The following is a 19,011-nucleotide window of genomic DNA, read 5'->3' as shown; positions in this document are numbered from 1 at the left end:
GTCTTTGTTCTTCAACCTCAGCAGGATTCCGTGTGAAGTGGACTTGGTTCAGGGAACCCATTTATGGAACTCTATCCTTGAAGATGGAGGCCAGTCTCTTTCCATGGAGTTTGGGTTTGAGGCCTAACTGGGACTGGGCTGCAGACTCACCGGTGCCAAAATCAGAGTTGATATTTCTGTCATCTTGGGCCACGTCCAAACTGCATTTCGAAATTCGGATCCTTCTGGCTTTGGATGTGACCCATAGCCTAAACTGTAGGGACAGGTTCATCTCCAGGGATTTGAATCTAAAACAGTCTTGACCTGGAGTTTGAAGAGGGCAGGGATTCAGATACAGGTTCTGTTTTGGACCTTTCTCCAGTTAAACTATATGAAGTAGAGTTGAATAGTTACCAGGCAGAGCTGGGTAGAATTTACCAACTTGCTGATCTCAGTGTCTTTCTGTTTTTTAGTTGAAACACCACCCCCACCTTACAATGCAAGAGAAACATCAGGAAACCAAAATGGACGATCAATGGATGCAACAGCTGACAATCAGCTAGTGCTCTCATTGCCCAATGGAGGTAAATCTGCTGATGGAGAACCTGAAAGTATACAAGTATTTGTACTACTCCCTAGGAAAAAATTCTTAGACAAGGAATTATTATATATTCTTCAGAGCAGGAAGGTCTACTGTTCTTCTTCGAGTGCTGGTCCCTATGTGTATTCCACATGTGGGTATGCATGCACACCGCGCACCCGAGTCTGGAAATTCTTTAAAGCGGTGCTCATTGGCCCACACGTGCTCAGTAGCTCTCCTCCTGCTCCTGTCCGAAGATATAAGAGGCAGTGCAGGTTGACGCCTCTATAGTTCCTTCTTGTTGCTACATGGCCTGAGTCAGAATCATGTCCTCCTTCACTTGGTTGTATAACCTGCAAAGAAAGAAAGATATTTGTAAATAGCTACATATTTTAGCTTAGTAGATAAAGTTTATAGTTAGCATAGAGCATTTCTTTTCCCTGATTGGGGAATCCCCCTCCCCGGCTCCAGGACTATGCCCAGATTCCCGGGATTCAAGAATTGCTTCTCCTGCCCTTGCTCCTTTTTCATCCGATTGAACATGAGCAGCACCTGTACTGTCTGGGTGAGGCGCATATCTCTGCAAAGTGCAGGATCTGTCTGTCGCTCCTCCCCACCCAGAACTTGAGAAGCTTGGCAGTTTCGCCTAGGAAAGCCCCGATGGAGCAGGCTATGAGGCCCCTCTCTGATTCAGAGACCCCTTTTCCCCCCATACATCAGCCTTAAATGACCAGCCGTGCCCCTCCAAGCACATGCTTCAGAATGGAACCTTCAGCATCTAAGCCCCAGGACTTTTCTTGTAGGGCTCCCCATGAGAGTAGAGTCATTCTCATGGGCACAAGGACAGATCCGCATTGAGGACTGTCCACAAGAAACCCGCTTCCTCCCTGAGCTTGTCCAGGTCAGGTGAGATGTCACCTACGGAACCAGTTCTGCTGAAGACCCCTCAGATCAGAGGACAAGGCTTAACTGTAACAGTGGGCTTTCAGCCAGCTCTGGGGTTAAGGAGGCAGCCCAGGCCTTTCATTCAGTAGTAAGGAAGGGACTGAAGAATTCAGTGACTTAAGTACCAGGATAAAAGATTCTGATTTTATGTGCATCAGGGGCGGGGGTGTCACAAAAGCTAGAGAAATATTAATGAAAGCAAACACCTTTATCTAGGTTGTAGTGACAAAGATCAAATGAGGGATGGGGGGAGGGAGGCATGTGTAACGCAGCAAGAGCTAAATCAAAACCAGGACTGATTTCTTTCTCGACTTCATTTTGGGATGAGTTATTTAGCTATTGTAAAACATTCTGTTTAGAGGCTTCAGTGTTTCCATCTTCATTTTATGTCACAGTATTTATTAGAAAACGTAAGTACTTATTCTAGCAAAATGCCACTGGTGCTGTACAGAAGGTCAGAGCTGTACATGTCTGATTCTCATCTCCATGTTCTGTAGTGAAAGCTGGGAGGGTAGAAACCCCCATTTTAGGACTATGGCATGGAACAGCCTTATAGCCCCTCTGCCACTATTTCTACAGCCTTTGAGCAGCACTAGTGACTCTGGACCTCAGCTGGCAGACCTGCTGGCTTGCTCCTCCTCTAGCCCACCCAGTCACCTGTTTCAAGGCAGGTCTACATTAGAAGCGCTACATTGGCACAGATGTACCAATGCAGCTGCGCCACCATAGCGCATCTGGTGAAGACGTTGTATGCTGATGGGAGAGTATCTCCTGCCGACATAGCGCCGGTGTGGACAGCTCTTAGGTTGTCGCAACTTTTGTTGCTCGGGGGTGTCTCTCTCACATCCCTGAGCAACATCAGTTAGATCGACCTAAGCGGTAGTGTGGACCTGCCCACAGAGACAACCACTGTGGAGCAGTGCTCCATGGAAGCTGTGGTATGAGGAGTCCCCCACCCTGGTTTCCTGTGGCCTATTCTCAGGGCAATTATTATTATTGTTCCTTGTATTGCAATACCGGACAGATGCCAGTTTCAGGGCCTCGCTGGGCTGAGTACTTTGCAAACACATATTGAAGGACAGCCCCTCTCCCCAAAAGCTTGCAATCTCAAGACAAGAAGCAACAAGTGTGTGTATCAGACAACTGGAGGGAAGGGAGGAGGAGGGTAACCATACTATGAACCTGTGGGTACATATCACAACCATATGACAGCTACCAAGTTTCCAGTCACCTTTCTTCCCCTTCCTCCCTCCCTGCACCCCCAAATAAATACTCCAGAAACATTAAGGACATCATTGATCCCTGCTGGCCACCTGCCTAACCAATCTCCATTGGAAACGTATTGTACATTTCACAGCAGGAGTGAGTTCCACTGCTTTTTGGGTCTCACATGCCCAGGTTAATTAATGCTCATGGGACAAATAAGGTTCAGAGATTCCATTCAAATTGGCACCCAAATGGATCCTTATCCAGATTTTGAGTCTGAAAAACTGGGAGTTCCATAAATAACAGTCTTTCATATGGCCTTTTGGTATTTCTGCCTCTACTCTCAGCTGGAAGCGGGCCGTCCTGAGGTGTGTGAAAATGAAAAATAAGAAATAAAACAAAGGGATCATACGTTCAAAACTTCCTTGCTTTGGGTTTAGGTTTAATCACATGTTGCAGGAAGGCTCAGCTCACTTTTTCTTGTAAAACTGAGCCTGTTTGTTCATCCCTAGCTCCTGGTGTTGGTCAGAGATGCAATGCACATAGCTGCCAGGGCACCGCAAAGCTAACTCAACCTGCAAAGCTTCCAGTGGGGTGATTGGGCCCCAGTGCAGTAAAAAATTTAAGCACATGCTCTACTTTAAGTATAAGAGTTGTCCCACTGGAACGTCTAAGGGACTACTCATATACGTACAGTCAAGCACGTGCTCAAGGTGTCTGCTGAATTGGGGCACTAGTCAGCAAACTAAGAAGAAATGGAACCTGCTATTGAGACAACCCCTAACAAAAAGTGATTGATTAGATGGAGATCATGGAATGAGAGAGTTTGGATAGAAAAACAAACATTACTGTGACCTAGGCACCTGATTTTATTTTATTTCCTGCAGACTTTCGACCTGTTTGCTATGAGGAACCCCAGCACTGGTGCTCAGTTGCCTACTATGAACTCAACAACCGAGTAGGGGAGACTTTCCAGGCTTCTTCTCGGAGTATTCTTATAGATGGATTCACAGATCCTTCAAATAACAAGAACCGGTTCTGTCTTGGACTGCTCTCTAATGTCAACAGGAATTCTACTATAGAAAACACCAGGCGACACATAGGAAAAGGTAAGAAGACCTAAAGCAATGTACAAGCAATGATGATAACATTTAATCTTGTATGATATAGGGCACTGATGCATTGGTAAGCCAATGGCAGAAACGGAAGAAATGGTAATGAGACAAATTTGGCTCTGCCACAGAAAAATAAGCCACCCAACCTCTGCTTCAAGTTTACCAGGGAGTATTCTAGCCTTTTAAATAACGTCTCCTTTCCTGATTAAGATCCAGAATAATCAATACATCTACATGTCCCTGTTGTTGTTATCCCAACTGCCTCTGTTGAAATCTGCAATTATTTTTTTAATTCTGAAGCATTCAATTATTGATTTTTCCCCCTTCCATTGGAATGGCTTCTCCTGGAAGACATAGAATAGCCAAACTGAACAGGACTATTCCCTGCTCAAAATAAGCTCCTGATTTTTCAGGTTGTAATTTATTTAGTTGAAGAAGTAAGTCTTGGTCAGAAGCTTTCATCAAGCAATTATCAGCGACACTGAATTTCCTTTTTTTAATGAGAATTTCCTTTTTTTAACAGAATTCAACTCTCACTGGTCCTACCCAGTTCCCAGGCTCAAAACAATATTTTAATGGTTTTTATTCCGGTCTTAAGACTGAATGATTGAACATGGTGAAAGCCTAAGCCAAGTAACAAATTTGATATGTTTGATACAAAACCCAGCAAATCTGAAGGCTAAATGCAGAGGTGCCATTCCTCGTCCTACCTTTCTATGTGTTGTCCTTTGGAACAGTTATTATGTTAAGATGTTGTGATGCTTCAAGAAACCCAAAACAGTTAATGTTTCTTCTTGAACAGTGGAAATGAGGTGGTTGTCAGTTCCAGTTTATCCAAAAATAAAGCCAGAGTGTGTACAAACATTCTGTAATAGTGTCGTGTAGATCCACAAACAACAGTTGCTAGATCTCTGTAAGTCAAAATTCCCATTTGAGGAAGTTTGCGCCTATGAGTTTCTGTCCAAAGGTGAAGAGAATGAATGATCTCCAGAGCAAGAAGAAAATGTGGTAAACTCTACTAGTTCTTCTTTGAGTGCTTGCTCATATGATTCCATGTTAGTGGCGTGCGCACCCTCATGCATGGTTGTTGGAGATTTTTTGCCTTAGTAGTATCCATAGGGCTGGCTCTGGCCCCCCCGAGGAGCTCCATGCTCATGCAGCAGTATATGAGTTGCCACCGGCCCTGCACCCCCTCAGTTCCATCTTTCCATCTGTGATGGTTGCTGGAATGGCTTTCTGTCTTGCGTTCTCAAGTGGCTAGTGTTTCTTTCATAGACCGTTGTTAATAGTTCTTGTAAATAGTTTTGTTAGTTAGTTACTATGTTAGAGATAGTGATCTTGTTGGGGACATTCACCCAGGAACAGGCATGCTCCTGTCCCCGGGCTTCAAACCATGTTCTGTTTGCCATGAGCCTTACCTGCTTAATGACCCTCACAACAGTTGTTTAAAGTGTGTAGGGGAAACGCACGTGGGGGATGAGTGCAAGATTTGCAAAGGCTTCAGGCCGCGGACTAAGAAAGACAGGGACATTCTCCTGAAAGCCCTGTTGATGGAGGTGGCACTCAGACTGGCCTCAGAACCCTCCCATTCAGACTCGGCGCTGAGCACTTCACCATCAGTGCAGAGCACCCCGCCAGGACCGAGCCCTTCTTGACGCTGTTTGCCTTCGCTGGTGTCGAAGAAGCAGCAAAAGAAGTAGCATGCCAATCGAGGCCATTCCCCCATGCTGAAGAGGGATAAGAAGGCAGGGGTAGGCAAAGGACCTGCATAGGTCAATCACCTGCTCCAGAGCAGCGAGAGCCAGCCTCTCCTTCCAGGGCCGCAAACCCTTTGAGGGAGCCACCTCCGACTCCTGGGAGTGGAAGGGGACCCCTCCACCTAACAGAGCCCTTGATGCTGGAGGCCTTTCAAGTGGCCAGGGAGTTGATGGCCCTTCCAGTGCCTCTCACGCTGCTGGCCTTACCCTTGGCACCAGAGCCAGTAAAGGCACCCGTCTCCAGAGGCAAACCTGCCATGGGGTCACCACAGTAGTCAGTCAAGTGACGCCATTCCCTGTCTTGGCACCGGTCCACAACACCTCGGGCAAGATCTCTGGGGCCGTGACAGGGGTCTCCTCCATCTCAACCCTGGTCCCTGGCACCACGCTTCTGGTCTCTGACCCAGAGGAGAGACTCACCAGCTGTGTATCGCTGGTCTCAGTCTTCCCGGTACTAATCATTACCCTCATGGCACTGGTCACTGGTAGCATGGCAATGGTTGCCGGACCCCCAGCACCGATCCTCAGAATCACACGCCCCAACAACCCACCACATGCCGCCATCTTGGCACCACTCTCCTCCATCGCAGCACCACTCAGGGGAATCCCATTGCTGGTCACCATCTCCCCGACACCACTCCCCAATTCCTCACTGCAGCCAACAAGAGGAGCCGCCATGGCTCCACCATGGTCCCTGAGAGAAGAACTGTCCTCCTCAGAGTTGGAGGGAGAGCCCAGTCACCAACCTCAGTTATACAGGTCAGTGGGCATACCACCATTCGCTGCTGACCCGACAGCAGGTGCCTGACCTCCAGAACAATGGCCTGTCCAATGATCATACTGGAACCCACGGGGGATCCCAGTGGCACCAGGTCCTTACACACTCCAGTTCTCCTCAGCTCCAGGAAATGATCCATGGCCACAATTAGCCCAGTGTGATACCAGGACTCTGGGTCCATTACCGGCACCAAACCATGGGACCCGGAGGTAGAGACAGCTCCCCTTGAAGAGGAGAAGATAGCACCACTCCCTCCCCTGGCATTACCATTATCCTCCTCATTCCTGGACGAGGCAGTGGCTGGCCCAGCTGCCCCAATACTGCCAGATGATTTTCAGGCCTACCAAGAACTCCTTAAAAGGATCATGTCCTACCTGAGCTTGGAGGCTGAGGAGCTCACAGAGCCTACGGACAGCCTCTTTGACATCCCGGCAGCTGTAGCACTGGCTAAAGTTGCATTGCTGGTGCACAAAGAGGTGCTGAAGGGAGTCAAAGCTCTATGGCAGACCCCCTCCTCCCTGCTGCCAATATCCAAAAGAGCCAAGAAGAAATATGTTCCAGCCAAGGGATATGAATACCTCTTCTTCCACCCACCCCCCAGATCCCTGGTGATGGCTGCAGCGAATGAGAGGGACAGGCGGAGCCAGGCAAATTCAAGGACTCTCTGGCACAGGACACCAGGGTGGCCCACGGCAGGCGTTTTGAGGGTTCGCCTGAGGATGGTGTCCCAGTCTGGCCTGACAATCCATTTCATTTGTTTATTTTTGAACTGTCTTTCTCTTTTCTTCTTTTCTTCATAGGCCCAGATTACACAGGACTGTTGGGTCCTCAACACCATATCAGATGGTTACATCCTACAGTTTTCTTCAGTACTTCCTTCCCACCTCCCTCCTCATCCCTCTTCAGGGACCCTTCTCATGAACAACTTCTCATTCAGGAAGTGGAAACCCTCCTACGGGTAGGGGCTGTGGAGGAAGTTCCTCAAGACATGAGAGGGAAAGGGTTTTATTCCTGATACTTTCTTATACCAAAGGCCAAAGAAGGCCTCAGATCCATGCTGGACCTATGTCACCTCAGCAGAAGATCTCAAGAAGTTAAAGTTCTTCATGGTCTCCCTAGTCTCCATCATCCCTTCTCTGGATCCAGGAGACTGGTATGTCACCCTCGACTTAAAGGACGCATATTTCCATTTTCCAAGCCCATAGGAGGTTCCTCTGGTTTGTGGTGGGCCAACAACACTACCAATTCATGGCACCTCCCTTCGGCCTCTCTTCCGCTCCAAAGGTTTTCACAAAAAGTATGGCAGTAGTGGTCGTTTACTTGAGGCATCGAGGGGTGCAAATTTACCCATATTTAGATGACTAGCTCATCAAGGGCAAGTCGCAATATCAGGTCCAGTACAGCCTTAACCTTGTGAGATCCATCTGTCAAGATCTGAGCCTGCTCTTGAATGAACAAATATCGACTCTGTCCCCTATTCAACGGATAGAGTTCATAGGAAAGATTCTTGACTCCACACAAGCCAAGGCCTTTTTTCCAGAGTCCCGGTTCCACGTCATGTCGAGTCTCATTACAGACATACCCAACCCAATCACGATCGCTCGGTCATGCCTCAGAGTGCTGGGGTACATGGCAGCCTGCATGTATGTGGTCCAGCATGCTCATCTTTCTCCAACCCCTACAGCCATGGCTACGATTGGTCTACACTCCCAGCAGGCATAAACTGGACCTTATGGTCACAGTTCCATTGCATGTCTGGTCATCCCTAACTTGGTGGACGAACCCTCGTTCAGTGTTACAGGGAGATTTCCCCCTCAGTGACGCTGGTTTTCCACCTCAATGCAGGTCTCTGTTGCTTTGGATCTGGGGTGGGGAGCTCACTTCAACAGCCTCGGCACACAGAGGCTCTGGATGCAGGAAGATCGCTCCCGCCACATAAATGTCAGGGAGCCCAAGGTGACATGCATGGTTTGTCAAGTGTTACTTTCTTACCTGGCTGGCAAGGTAGTCCAGATTCTGACGGCCAATACCTCCGTGATGTTTTACATCAACAACCAAAGTGGTGCTTAGTTGTCACCCGTGTGCCAAGAGGCTATCCACTTATGGGACATCTGCATGCAGAACTCCATTCGTGTTGTAGGATCACATCTCCTGGGCACCAGGAATGCACTAGTGGACCTCCTCAGCAGGTCCTTTTCATCTCATCAGGAATGGTCGCTCCACCCTAGAGGTTGTCAGCATGATTTTCCAAAGGTGGGGGACTCCCCAAGTGGACTTATTTGTGTCCAGACAGAACAGGATGTGTCACCAGTTCTGTTCCATCTCTGGGCTCACCAGAGGCTCTCTGTCTGATGCCTTCCAACTCTCCTGGACAGGGGTGCTACTGTACGGCTTCCCGCCGGTACCACTGATCCACTGGGGCCTGTTGAAGATCAAGCGGGACAGGGAGAACATGATACTGATGGCCCCAGCATGGCCATGACAGCACTGGTTCCGCACCCTGCTAGAGCTCTCAACAGCAACCCCCTGGAACTGCCACTTTGGCCGGACCTTCTATCCCAGAACCACAGCTGTCTGCTGCATCCAGACCTAGCATCCCTGCACCTGACAGTGTGACTGCTACATGGCTGAATGCAGAGGAGCAGGCTTGCTCAGCACAAGTTCAGCAGGGTCTCTTGGGCAGCAGGAAACCTTCCACCAGAGCAACATACCTGGCCATATAGAAGAGGTTTTCCTGTTGGGCCTTGGACCACAACCTTTCTCCTCACTGAACCTCAATACAGTTCATAGTCCACTACCTGTTACATCTCAAGCATCAGGGACTAGCTTTCTCATCACTTAAGGTTCACCTAGCAGCTATCTCGGCCTTCCATCCTCCGGACCAGGGTAGACCAGTTTTCTCCCATTTCATGACGATCAGGTTCTTAAAAGACCTGGAGAGACTTTGTCAGAGATCCGATTCCTCCCTGGGACCTGAATCTATTCCTTTCAAGGCTCATGGGGCCCCCCACTTCGAACCATTAGCGTCCTGCTCTCTGTTGCTCTCTCCTGGAAGGTTTCCTTCCTGGTGGCGATCATCACAGCACAAAGGTTTCTGAGATCGGAGTACTCACCTCAGAACCCCCTTACACACTGTTTTTATAAGGACAAAGTGCAACCGCGACCTTACCCAGCCTTCTTACCAAGGTGTTGTCACAGTTCCACAATAACCAGGACATACTCCTGCCTATGTTCTTCCCAAAACAGCACAGAACCAGTGAGGTGCGTAGGTTCCACACTCTAGATGTTATCTGAGCCTTGGCCTTCTACACTGAGGGGACTAAACGCTGAAGATTGATGCAGCTCTTTGTTGCAGTGGCAGAAAGGATGAAAGGTCTGCCAGTCTCCTTATGAAGGATCTCCTGCATCAAGTTCTGTTATGAGCAAGCAAACATGCCTCCGCTAGCAATTATAAGAGCTCACTCGACCAGGGCAAAACGCTCATCATCAACCTTCCTGGCACAGGTGCCAATCCAAGACATCTGCAGAGCTGCTACCTGTTCTTCAGTTCATACTTTTGCGTCCCTTTACACTATCACCCAGCAGGCCCAGGACGACGCCAGCTTCAGTAGAGCAGCATTGCAAATGACACATCCATGAACTCTGAGCCCACCTCCAGGAATACTGCTTGTGAGTCACCTAACATGGAATCGACATGAGCAAGCACTTGAAGAAGAAAAAATGGTTATTAACCTTTTCTAACTGTTGTTCTTCAAGATGTGTTGGTCATGCCCATTCCATGACCCGCCCTCTGTCCCTGCAGCCAGAGTTGACAGCAATGAGGAACTGAGGGGGCGCAGGGCCGGTGGCTCCTCATATATCGCTGCATGAGCACTGGGCTCCAGAGGGCACCAAAGCTGTCCCTACCTACAGATACGACTAAGGCAAAACATCTCCCAACAGCCGTGCACAAGCTCCACACACACCTAACATGGAATGGACATGAGCAATACATCTTGAAGAACAACAGTTACGAAAGGCTAGTAACTGTTTTTCGTCTGTTCGGATTTGAAGATCTGTCTGTGTTGATTTATAATTCTAGAATCTTATATTAGGAATCTACTCAATGGAAAAAAGCTGAGACTCTTAATTTCTCTGCATTTCCCTATTCACCTAACTTTAAAGGAAGATGCCCAGGAGGAGTGGAAATGCCTTAGGTACAGAACTGCAGGGCAGGTCCACATAGTTTCTAAAGCATGTCAAATAGACAGATGAAAGCTGTTGAAATGGATACAACCATGACTTCTGTTAACATAAAAAACAGTGAGTAAACAAGATTAGGTCACTAGGAAAAGCGTATGTAATAGAATTGTCATCCAGTGTACCAGCATGAAACTGTTCCCTGGAAATACCACATCAAAGCAAGTAATAAACCAGAGCGTAGTGTAGTTATGTACTAGAAATTGGTCCAATTTCAGCAAACTTCAAAGACAGAAGTGAGGCTTCTGCTCTGTTTGCTTTGTAGTACTGAAAAAATCTGGAGAATTCAAGGTTGCTGGATCTCTGAGATCTGAATAGAAGAATGAAATCCAATAAAAGCATGGGCACTCCTGATATGGGATTCTGGAAGTGTGTTCAGCTGAGTGGCTGTCATTGAAGGTGCTTATTTCCAGTGAATGCATACTGGAGAAATAGAAATACTCACTGGCATTTTAGTTTCACTATATTCATGGTCTTTAAAAAATCCACAAAGATAAAACACAGTCACCTAAATTTTCAGAAATGACATGAGTTTGGTTGTCTCTCGTTTTGGGTGTTCAGTTTCAGATACCTTATAGGGAATTGTTTTTCGGAGGATGGGTGCTCTGCATTTTCTGAAAATCAGGTCTTTTAAGTTGTCTCAAGTTGGGCACACAAAAATTGAGGCACAGTGAATATTTCTTTCTCTAGTTTTCTCTTCCTGCCAGAGGCTGGTCAGTGGCAGTGTTCTTACTCTGTCTGCCTATCTCACATACTTCTATGGGCCCCATCACTGTAGTAGCTGGGCACCTCACAGCACCCCTGTTATTCCCATTTTACAGATGGGGAAAGGAGGCACAGGGGTTTGTCTTCATAGCAACAGGTAGCTCCACGGTTACTACACTCGAGCTATCTTAGCTTGCATGAGAGCAGCCATACTGAGCTACAGATTAACTCTACCTAGTGCCTGTGCGACAATAATTTGGCTCCCTTGTGCATGTACATAATGATACAGTCTTTAATTACGTGATCATACAGTGTTTTTCCACAGGACCCGTCTCATTCAATGTACAGGTTGGACCTGCTCTGGGAATGAATTAGGGCTATGTAGTGAAGGCAGCTGTTGTCTGTATGACTCCTGCTTTATTTGATGCTGAAGTTGGAAGGTGTGTGGTGAAGTTGGGGTTGGCCCCTGGTCCTGCTTGGAGCTGGGGGTGGGACTAGATGATCTCCTGAGGTCCCTTCCAACCCTAATCTTCTATGATTCTATGAGTGAGGCACAGGACTGCAGGAAAAGAAAGCCCAGTCTTACGTTGAAGGCATTTGAATGCTGCCTTGAAGAATTGGATTCTGCCTCTGCCCCAGGGCTCCTTTGTGATGTTTGAACACACAAAGTACTATATAATACTAAGTACTCTGAAAAATCAGGTGCTAGTGTCTCAGTTTGGGCACCCAAAATTAGTGAATGCTTGTGATGTTAATCTCTCTGTACCATTGTTTCCCATATGTAAGATGGAAATGATACGCCCTCATGTCACAGAGTATTGGGGAAATAACATTTTTAAAACTCAGATGCTATTGCGATGAGTACCATGGGAAAAACCCATGAGGAAATTAATACTGTTGTCTTTATAGCAGGATTTGAGTAGTGTAAATAAAGCAGGGACCACACACTGAACAATAAGGATAAAAACAAACTATTGAATAGCTGCTGAGTAAGAGACTCACAGACTTTAAGGTCAGAAGGGACCATCATAATCATCTAGTCTGACCTCTGGAGAGCACCATCCCTTCTGAATGAGGCAAATCAAATGTGCATTAGGAGTGCAGGAGAGGAAATTAAGATTTCACAGACAACCTTAAATCTGGCATTTCCTTATTTTGGAGTATTCTTGATTTTGCAACCTTAATAAGGTTCTTTTGATGTAGTTTTTAGTATGGAATAGAATTGTGACATAGTTGACTGAAAAGTTTGTTCTGTGCATGATATATGTTACATTTTAAGTGTGTGTATATATGTATGTAGGTATTTATATGTCAGTAACAATATTTTATTGTTTTATATAGGAAATTTGTTACTTTACTTTACATTAGGGTGAGATGTAGGAATTACATGGATGGAGTTATAAGGGGCTGGTACCTATACAAAAGTAAAGTAGCCAAAGTGTAAAACACTGAAATATTAAATATCATGGGTTACAGATAACTTGTGGTTTTGTCTTTTCAAGGTGTCCATCTCTATTATGTTGGTGGCGAGGTGTATGCAGAATGCGTGAGTGACAGTAGCATTTTTGTACAAAGCCGCAACTGCAACTATCAGCATGGCTTCCATCCAGCCACTGTCTGCAAGATCCCCAGCGGCTGCAGCCTCAAGATTTTCAATAACCAGCTCTTTGCCCAGTTGTTGGCCCAGTCAGTCAACCATGGCTTTGAGGTGGTGTATGAGCTGACCAAGATGTGCACTATCCGAATGAGTTTTGTTAAAGTAAGGATTCCTTTTCTTCTGTTACATTTCTGGAAATCCCCTGGATTTGTTAACTGTGCTGATCTTTTCCAATAGAGGTTTTTGTCTAGCCACCAACCTAAAAAAATGCATTAATGCTACTAAACAATTCACAGTCTGTAGTAGCTATAGAATGAAAGTGATGTTGTGAGGTGCTGAAAGCCCTCGGTTTTTATTGAACTGGATGGGAATTGAAGGTGTTCCACACATTTCTGATCTCTGTCCACAAGGAATGAAGAGAATCTCTTCAAAGCTATTCATCCATCCCAGCCACGTTCAGCTAATGAGTTAGCAGCTCCTTATGATCAGTAGTATTGAACACAACTGCCCATTGCCCACTGACTTGAGGAGACTGTTGACCACTAAAACTGTTGCTTTTCTGGGCCATGGCCAGGTCTGAAAGCAGATTAACTTCTGTCCAGAAACTTGGAGTGTATCAGAGTCCGCTAGAGTTGATTTTTCTATTGTCTTCTCAATGCCTTTTCCCAACAAGAGGAGACTGGAGACTAGGGCCAAATTTTCACATCTGAGTACCCAAAGTCAGACTCCATAATCCATATTTAGGCACCTAAATAAAGGTGGGATGATTTTATGAGTGCCCATCATTCTCATTCAATGCTCTTGAAGCTGGGGTTGCTCAGCACCTCTGCAAACCAGCCCACTGTTATTTAGCTACCTAACATACAGAGTTTGATGCCTGACTTTAGGTGCCTGGGTGTGGAAATATTGACCTAAGCAAAAAATGACAAAGACTAGGAGCAAGAAATAGAATATAGAACCTTTGAGCACTCCCAGCAGTTTGCCCTCTCATTTACAATTTATAATCCCCACAGGCCCATCCATCTTCCATTAGTTTGTCTTGACCAAGAGGAGCATGGTAACTTTCAGGTGAACAAACCTCTTCCAGCACTTCTAGAGCTTCTGGGTGAAAGCTAATCACAGAGGACTGTGGATGTTTTTCTCTGCAGTGCTCTAGCTGTGGAAGACTCCCCCAGACTAGTTGATCTTGTTTGTAGTGACTGACAGGTTCTTAAAGCTTTATGCAAGAAGTGGTTCTGTCCAAATGACTCCAGTAAGCTGATTGTATTTATGCCATAGGGGATGGGGCTTTTGGGCCAAGAATCAGGACTGATGTGCCTAGAATGAATACCAGCAGGGTCATTTCTCCTCCCTCCTTGTGAAGTAGCTAAATTGATTTTCATGCAACTTCCTGGGTGTGGATCTTTCCTATAAAACCTTAAGGACCAAAGTCCTATCTGCATTTTGTGGACATTAAAAATCCCCTTGAACTTTTTTCCCAAGAGTGCAAGCCAAAGTCTCCCAACCCGTGACCTGCACCAGTGTGCTGTGCTTCAGTTTGGGGAGGACTTGACGTCTTGTACAGCTCAAGTGTTAGTAGCAATAACAGTGTTCTTTTTAGTGGAAGACAGGAATGGACATGTTGTTTGTTCAGGAAGTGCGCGCAACACCATTATCTCAGTAACTCGCTGGCGCTCTCTTTGATGTGTTATCTGGAATGAAACCCGAGTGACAGGGAATGCTGTTGTGTTTTCACACTGAACCAGGCTGCTCCCATGTTATCATCTTGCTTTGTTGAAACAATTGCAAACACTATCACACTTTTGGCTCCCTATCACCAGTGTGTGAGGAGTCCATTTCCAATCTTTTCAAAGTCATAAACCTCATTTCTCCTTTTTTTTTTTTTTTTTTGGTTCCTTGAAAAATTGCTTTGGGAGTCGTCATACTGTCATTTTAGAACCCAAAACCTTGTCCTCTCCTCCACTGGGGACGGCGGGTGCAAGGAGCCACTTCCTATTCCCTCTACCCCCAGTGCACCAGTTGGTTAGGATTACAGTGTCATACACCCTTGAGTGCTGATAACTTGAACAATACCAAGCACTTACAGAACATTTTTCATCTATAGATCGCAGTGTGCTTTACAAAGGTAGGTAAGTATCATTTTACCTATTGCAGATGGGGAAACTGAGGCACAGATAGGTTAAATGAGACATCCACAGTCACAGAGCTTGCCAGTATCAGGAACAGAACCTAGGTCTTCTGACTCCCAGTTTGGTTCACTTCCTGTTGGACTATACTGCCTGAGGCCACAGTGCTAAGGAGAGGACCTGGAAAACACACTCTGATGCTCCACAGCTTGACGGGAGTGAACAGTTTGCTCATCTAGGGCATGGGCAAGCCCCGGGCTTCCTGCGTGTAGGCTGCTGTTGACAAAACCAGCTGGGAGTGGCCCAGGCTGCTCCTACTTGGAGCCACCGATATGGAGTTCTACTGAGTTCATGGCCTCCAAACCCCTGAGCCATTTGCACTGTGCTGGCAAGCTGGCTCTTGGACCTGCCCCTGAGTCACTGCCACCATATGGCACAAAACAAGAATAGGATTTTGCCATAGTTTTGAGTGCACTCCCTTTTTAATCATTTCAGAGAGCTCCTTCGTCTGCTTAAGCCTCTCAGTTCATTTTCGTACTGGAGGCCAAGAATTCCACTTGCTGCCCAGGGCAGGCCGTTCATAAGCAGCAGTGGCATTGGAGTAACTTCCTTTTATAAAGGCACAAGCCGAAGTCACAGTTCCTTGCCATCTTAGTCACTGTGGGGTTGTGTCTGCAGCGTGGTAACATACTTCAGTTCAAACCCATTCATAGGAGCCTGAGAATGTGCTCAAGCTGTCACCAGAGGGAGCTGTACAGCCAGCTAACAGGATGGATTATCAGCTTGCTGCAGTGCTAGTCGCTGTGCCATGCACCAAACTAGTCAGGTGTACACAAACTTTGGGGGTTTTCCCCTCAGATTTTCAGTGCTGCCAATGAAGTGAAGTGCTTAGGCTCTTCTGACGTTCATCCTACTGTCCAGGCACTTTTTGATGAAAAAGAATATGGAATGTGCCAGTATTACAGATCTTGGAGATCTGGAAGATAAACTGGGGCCAATGTAAAGAAAAGAGTTTTTTATGAAAACTTCCCCAGAATGTTAAGATAAAGGGACTTTAGGAATATGTGCTCATTCTAGACTGCTAGCAGTCTGTTGGTCAGAGTGACACTAAGTGATTACAAGAACCCTGTTTGACAGGCCCCAAAGCTTACTCTTCTCCCTGTAAAAATGACACCATATTAAAGTAAATGTCCCTTTGGTGATGACCAACATATTAGCCCTCCAGATCAGCAGCAACATAGATAAACCTCAACATGTCTGCTCAGTGACCCTCTAACAAGGGCCTGGTCCCACCAGCCCCACTCATGCTGACTAGACTCCTACTTTCTGCTTAGTCCCATTGACATCTGAGTTCTATCCCTGCTCTGACATTGCCCAGCAGCGTGACTTGGAGCTAGTCTTGTAATCTCTCAAGCCATTTAACTCTGTGAAATCAGCAGGGCTACTTGCTGAGTAAGGTATTATGTAGCCTGACTGTGGGGGGTCGTAGAATTCCATTCTGTGTTTCATACTGAATGTTGTAGTTTATGGTATGCAGTTAGTTTGCAGAATAAGGGCTCAGTTCTGCACCAACTGAAACAGACATGCTGGTTGTCCTGGTTGCTCCAGGACTGCAATGCATTATTAATCCCATCACACTGTCTTGGGGTCTCTCAAACCCCAGCCAGAGTCCTGGGCAGCTGGCAGAGTGGCCTCCTGCTACAGGATCCACTGTGGAGAACTGTTGAGAAGCCTGAGATTGCTTGTGTATTGCCTCTCCCTGCCTGAGCCACAGCAGTGGCTTATGGTGGGGTCTGCGAGAGCCAGGCACAGAGAGGAACGGAGAGCAGGTGTGCGTATGCCCCATTTCCCCAGCTTCAGGTGAGGGTATAGGGGATGGAGGATACAGAGGGAAATAGGAAATGAGGGACATGGGAGGAATGGGGACCCAGAGTGAGAATGGTGGAGCAGGAGATGAAGGAACAATGAGATAGGGAAAGGGAACATACACAAGTGGGTGAAGCTCAAAATGTCCCTGATCCTTGGAGAGAATCCAAGAGAGAAGGAACCCTCAGGCCTATTAGAAGAAAGGCATGGGGAAGAGAAACTCATGTCCTCAAGAACCCAGAATGAGAAAGCTGTGGAGCCTTCCTACAAGGAACATTTGCAGTCACAATACCCAGTAGAGTAAGGGGGGTTGATGGAGGAACGAAAAGCCGATAAATAAACTAAATTTAAATTAGAGGAGGCTCATGGGGCCTTGTAAGAGCCTCAATAGTCTCAGCATCCAAACTTCTGTCTGAACCACAGACTTTGAGTCCCTCCTAATCATGTCACCAAAAATCTTAAATTCACTGAAATGCATGAAAAGCTCTGATTCTTGAAGGGCCCACTTGTTTGAGAACCTGGCCTTAGGAAAATGTATTAAATGTTGGCAGCTTAGTTGAAGTCACTGGCCAAATGAAACCAGGCCTTTAGGGGTGGAATTACAATTAAAAAAACCTCACCTTTTGGTCCTTTGGTATTTTTGTAGGGCTGGGGAGCAGAGTATCATCGCCAGGACGTTACAAGCACTCCCTGCTGGATTGAGATCCATCTTCATGGACCATTGCAATGGCTGGATAAGGTGCTGACACAGATGGGCTCACCTCATAACCCTATCTCCTCAGTCTCTTAAGAATCATCTCTAGTATTACCTATCAGATGGATGCTATTGCAGGCAGTGGCTTATAGAACCTCCAATTTGCAATTAACAGAAGTTTCTATATGTAGATGTAAATATATATACATAGTCTACTGTCCCTATTTTTTTCATGATATGTTTTGTTGGTTTCTAGTTACCATGATGCTAATATGACAAAGTTAGAAATTCAGGTTTAACATGTCTATTCTTGAGTATGAAATAAGCCAGATCCCTGAAAAGAGCTGAACATTTCCTGTGAGCGTCTTCACTTCCCACCCAAGTCTTTCAGAGGTAAGAATTCTCAGCATGCTATATGGATTAATAACGCTTGGCCGCAGAGAATCAACACCACAGCTGTGCATCACTTAAATCCATTTTAAATTCTGAGGGTGTAAGCAGGACCTAAGTGGGCCGCAGGATTTGTGCAGAGGGTGAATTTCAGCCAGAGAGTTAAAGGAATAAACAGCAGTTCCACAAATGACATTCCCCAAGTACAATCTGGACAGCTGTGTCCCCTTAGTTCCCAACCTGGGGTGCCTTTTATACTGCTTTGCTGTGAGAACAACCACTACTGGCCAGTTCAAACACAGCCTGTAGCATTCAAAATCACTCACATCATTTAGCTCTAGCCAGTCACTCCTGAATTTTATTGCAGAGTGACACCAGCAAATTCTTAGTCCCAGACTTGTCCCCAGAAATGTGTCTCTTATACTGCCCACCATCCTCCTGGACAATACAAGCTCGCAAAAAGTCCATCATTTCATTAATAGAAAATGATATGCACAAAACCTGTTATCTCAAATGGAGGTTCCCAAACACTTCAATCCAAACACACTAGTTTAGATAAAACAATAAAACAAGTTTATTAATGATAGAAAGATAGATTTTAAGTCATTACAAGTAATGAGGCATAAAAGTCAGAATTGGTTGCAAAGAAATAAAAGGTAAAATTCAGACTAACACCTAACTTAACAAACTAAATGAATTAAAAGTGTTTTTTTTCTCACCACATGCTGTCCTTCAGTCAGAAACCCATCCCCAGTTCCGTGTTTCTGCAGGTGTCCTTGACACTATGAGCAGAGAGAAAGGGAGGAAGGAGGTGATTTTGGGTCCTCTGTTCCTCATCTTTATATTTTTCCTCCTATTAGAGAATCATCTCCAGCTGTGGTTCTGGTGACAGCAAGTCTGTCTGTCAAGATATAAACGTCTCACTCACACTCTTCCTGCCAAAGAATGGCTGCTTATCCAGGTGATTGTCCAATTGATTTTATTGACACCTGGTGGAGACTTCCGTTTGCCTTTGGTTTCTGTGGAACTGGGCT

General features: G+C 46.1%; 1 protein-coding gene across 1 annotated transcript in view; it reads left to right on the top strand.

Moving 5' to 3' along the window:
- SMAD9 (SMAD family member 9) overlaps positions 1 to 17,759 on the top strand; it is a 49,058-nt gene extending 31,299 nt beyond the window's left edge. Inside the window, exons 4-7 of the mRNA XM_067562750.1 lie at positions 453 to 563; positions 3,598 to 3,819; positions 12,807 to 13,063; positions 17,540 to 17,759. Of these exons, the coding sequence (XP_067418851.1) occupies positions 453 to 563; positions 3,598 to 3,819; positions 12,807 to 13,063; positions 17,540 to 17,683 (734 nt within the window). The 3' untranslated portion in view covers positions 17,684 to 17,759. The remainder of the gene's footprint in view (positions 1 to 452; positions 564 to 3,597; positions 3,820 to 12,806; positions 13,064 to 17,539) is intronic.
- Positions 17,760 to 19,011: the final 1,252 nt, after the last annotated feature.

The sequence above is a fragment of the Emydura macquarii genome, unplaced genomic scaffold (assembly GCF_026122565.2).
Source record: "Emydura macquarii macquarii isolate MOO-44397 ecotype Brisbane River unplaced genomic scaffold, CSIRO-AGI_Emac_v2 contig_2473, whole genome shotgun sequence".
Classification (NCBI taxonomy): domain Eukaryota; kingdom Metazoa; phylum Chordata; order Testudines; family Chelidae; genus Emydura; species Emydura macquarii.
The sequence above is the reverse complement of the archived record's forward strand: the minus strand, read 5'-3'. Positions and strand labels throughout refer to the sequence as shown.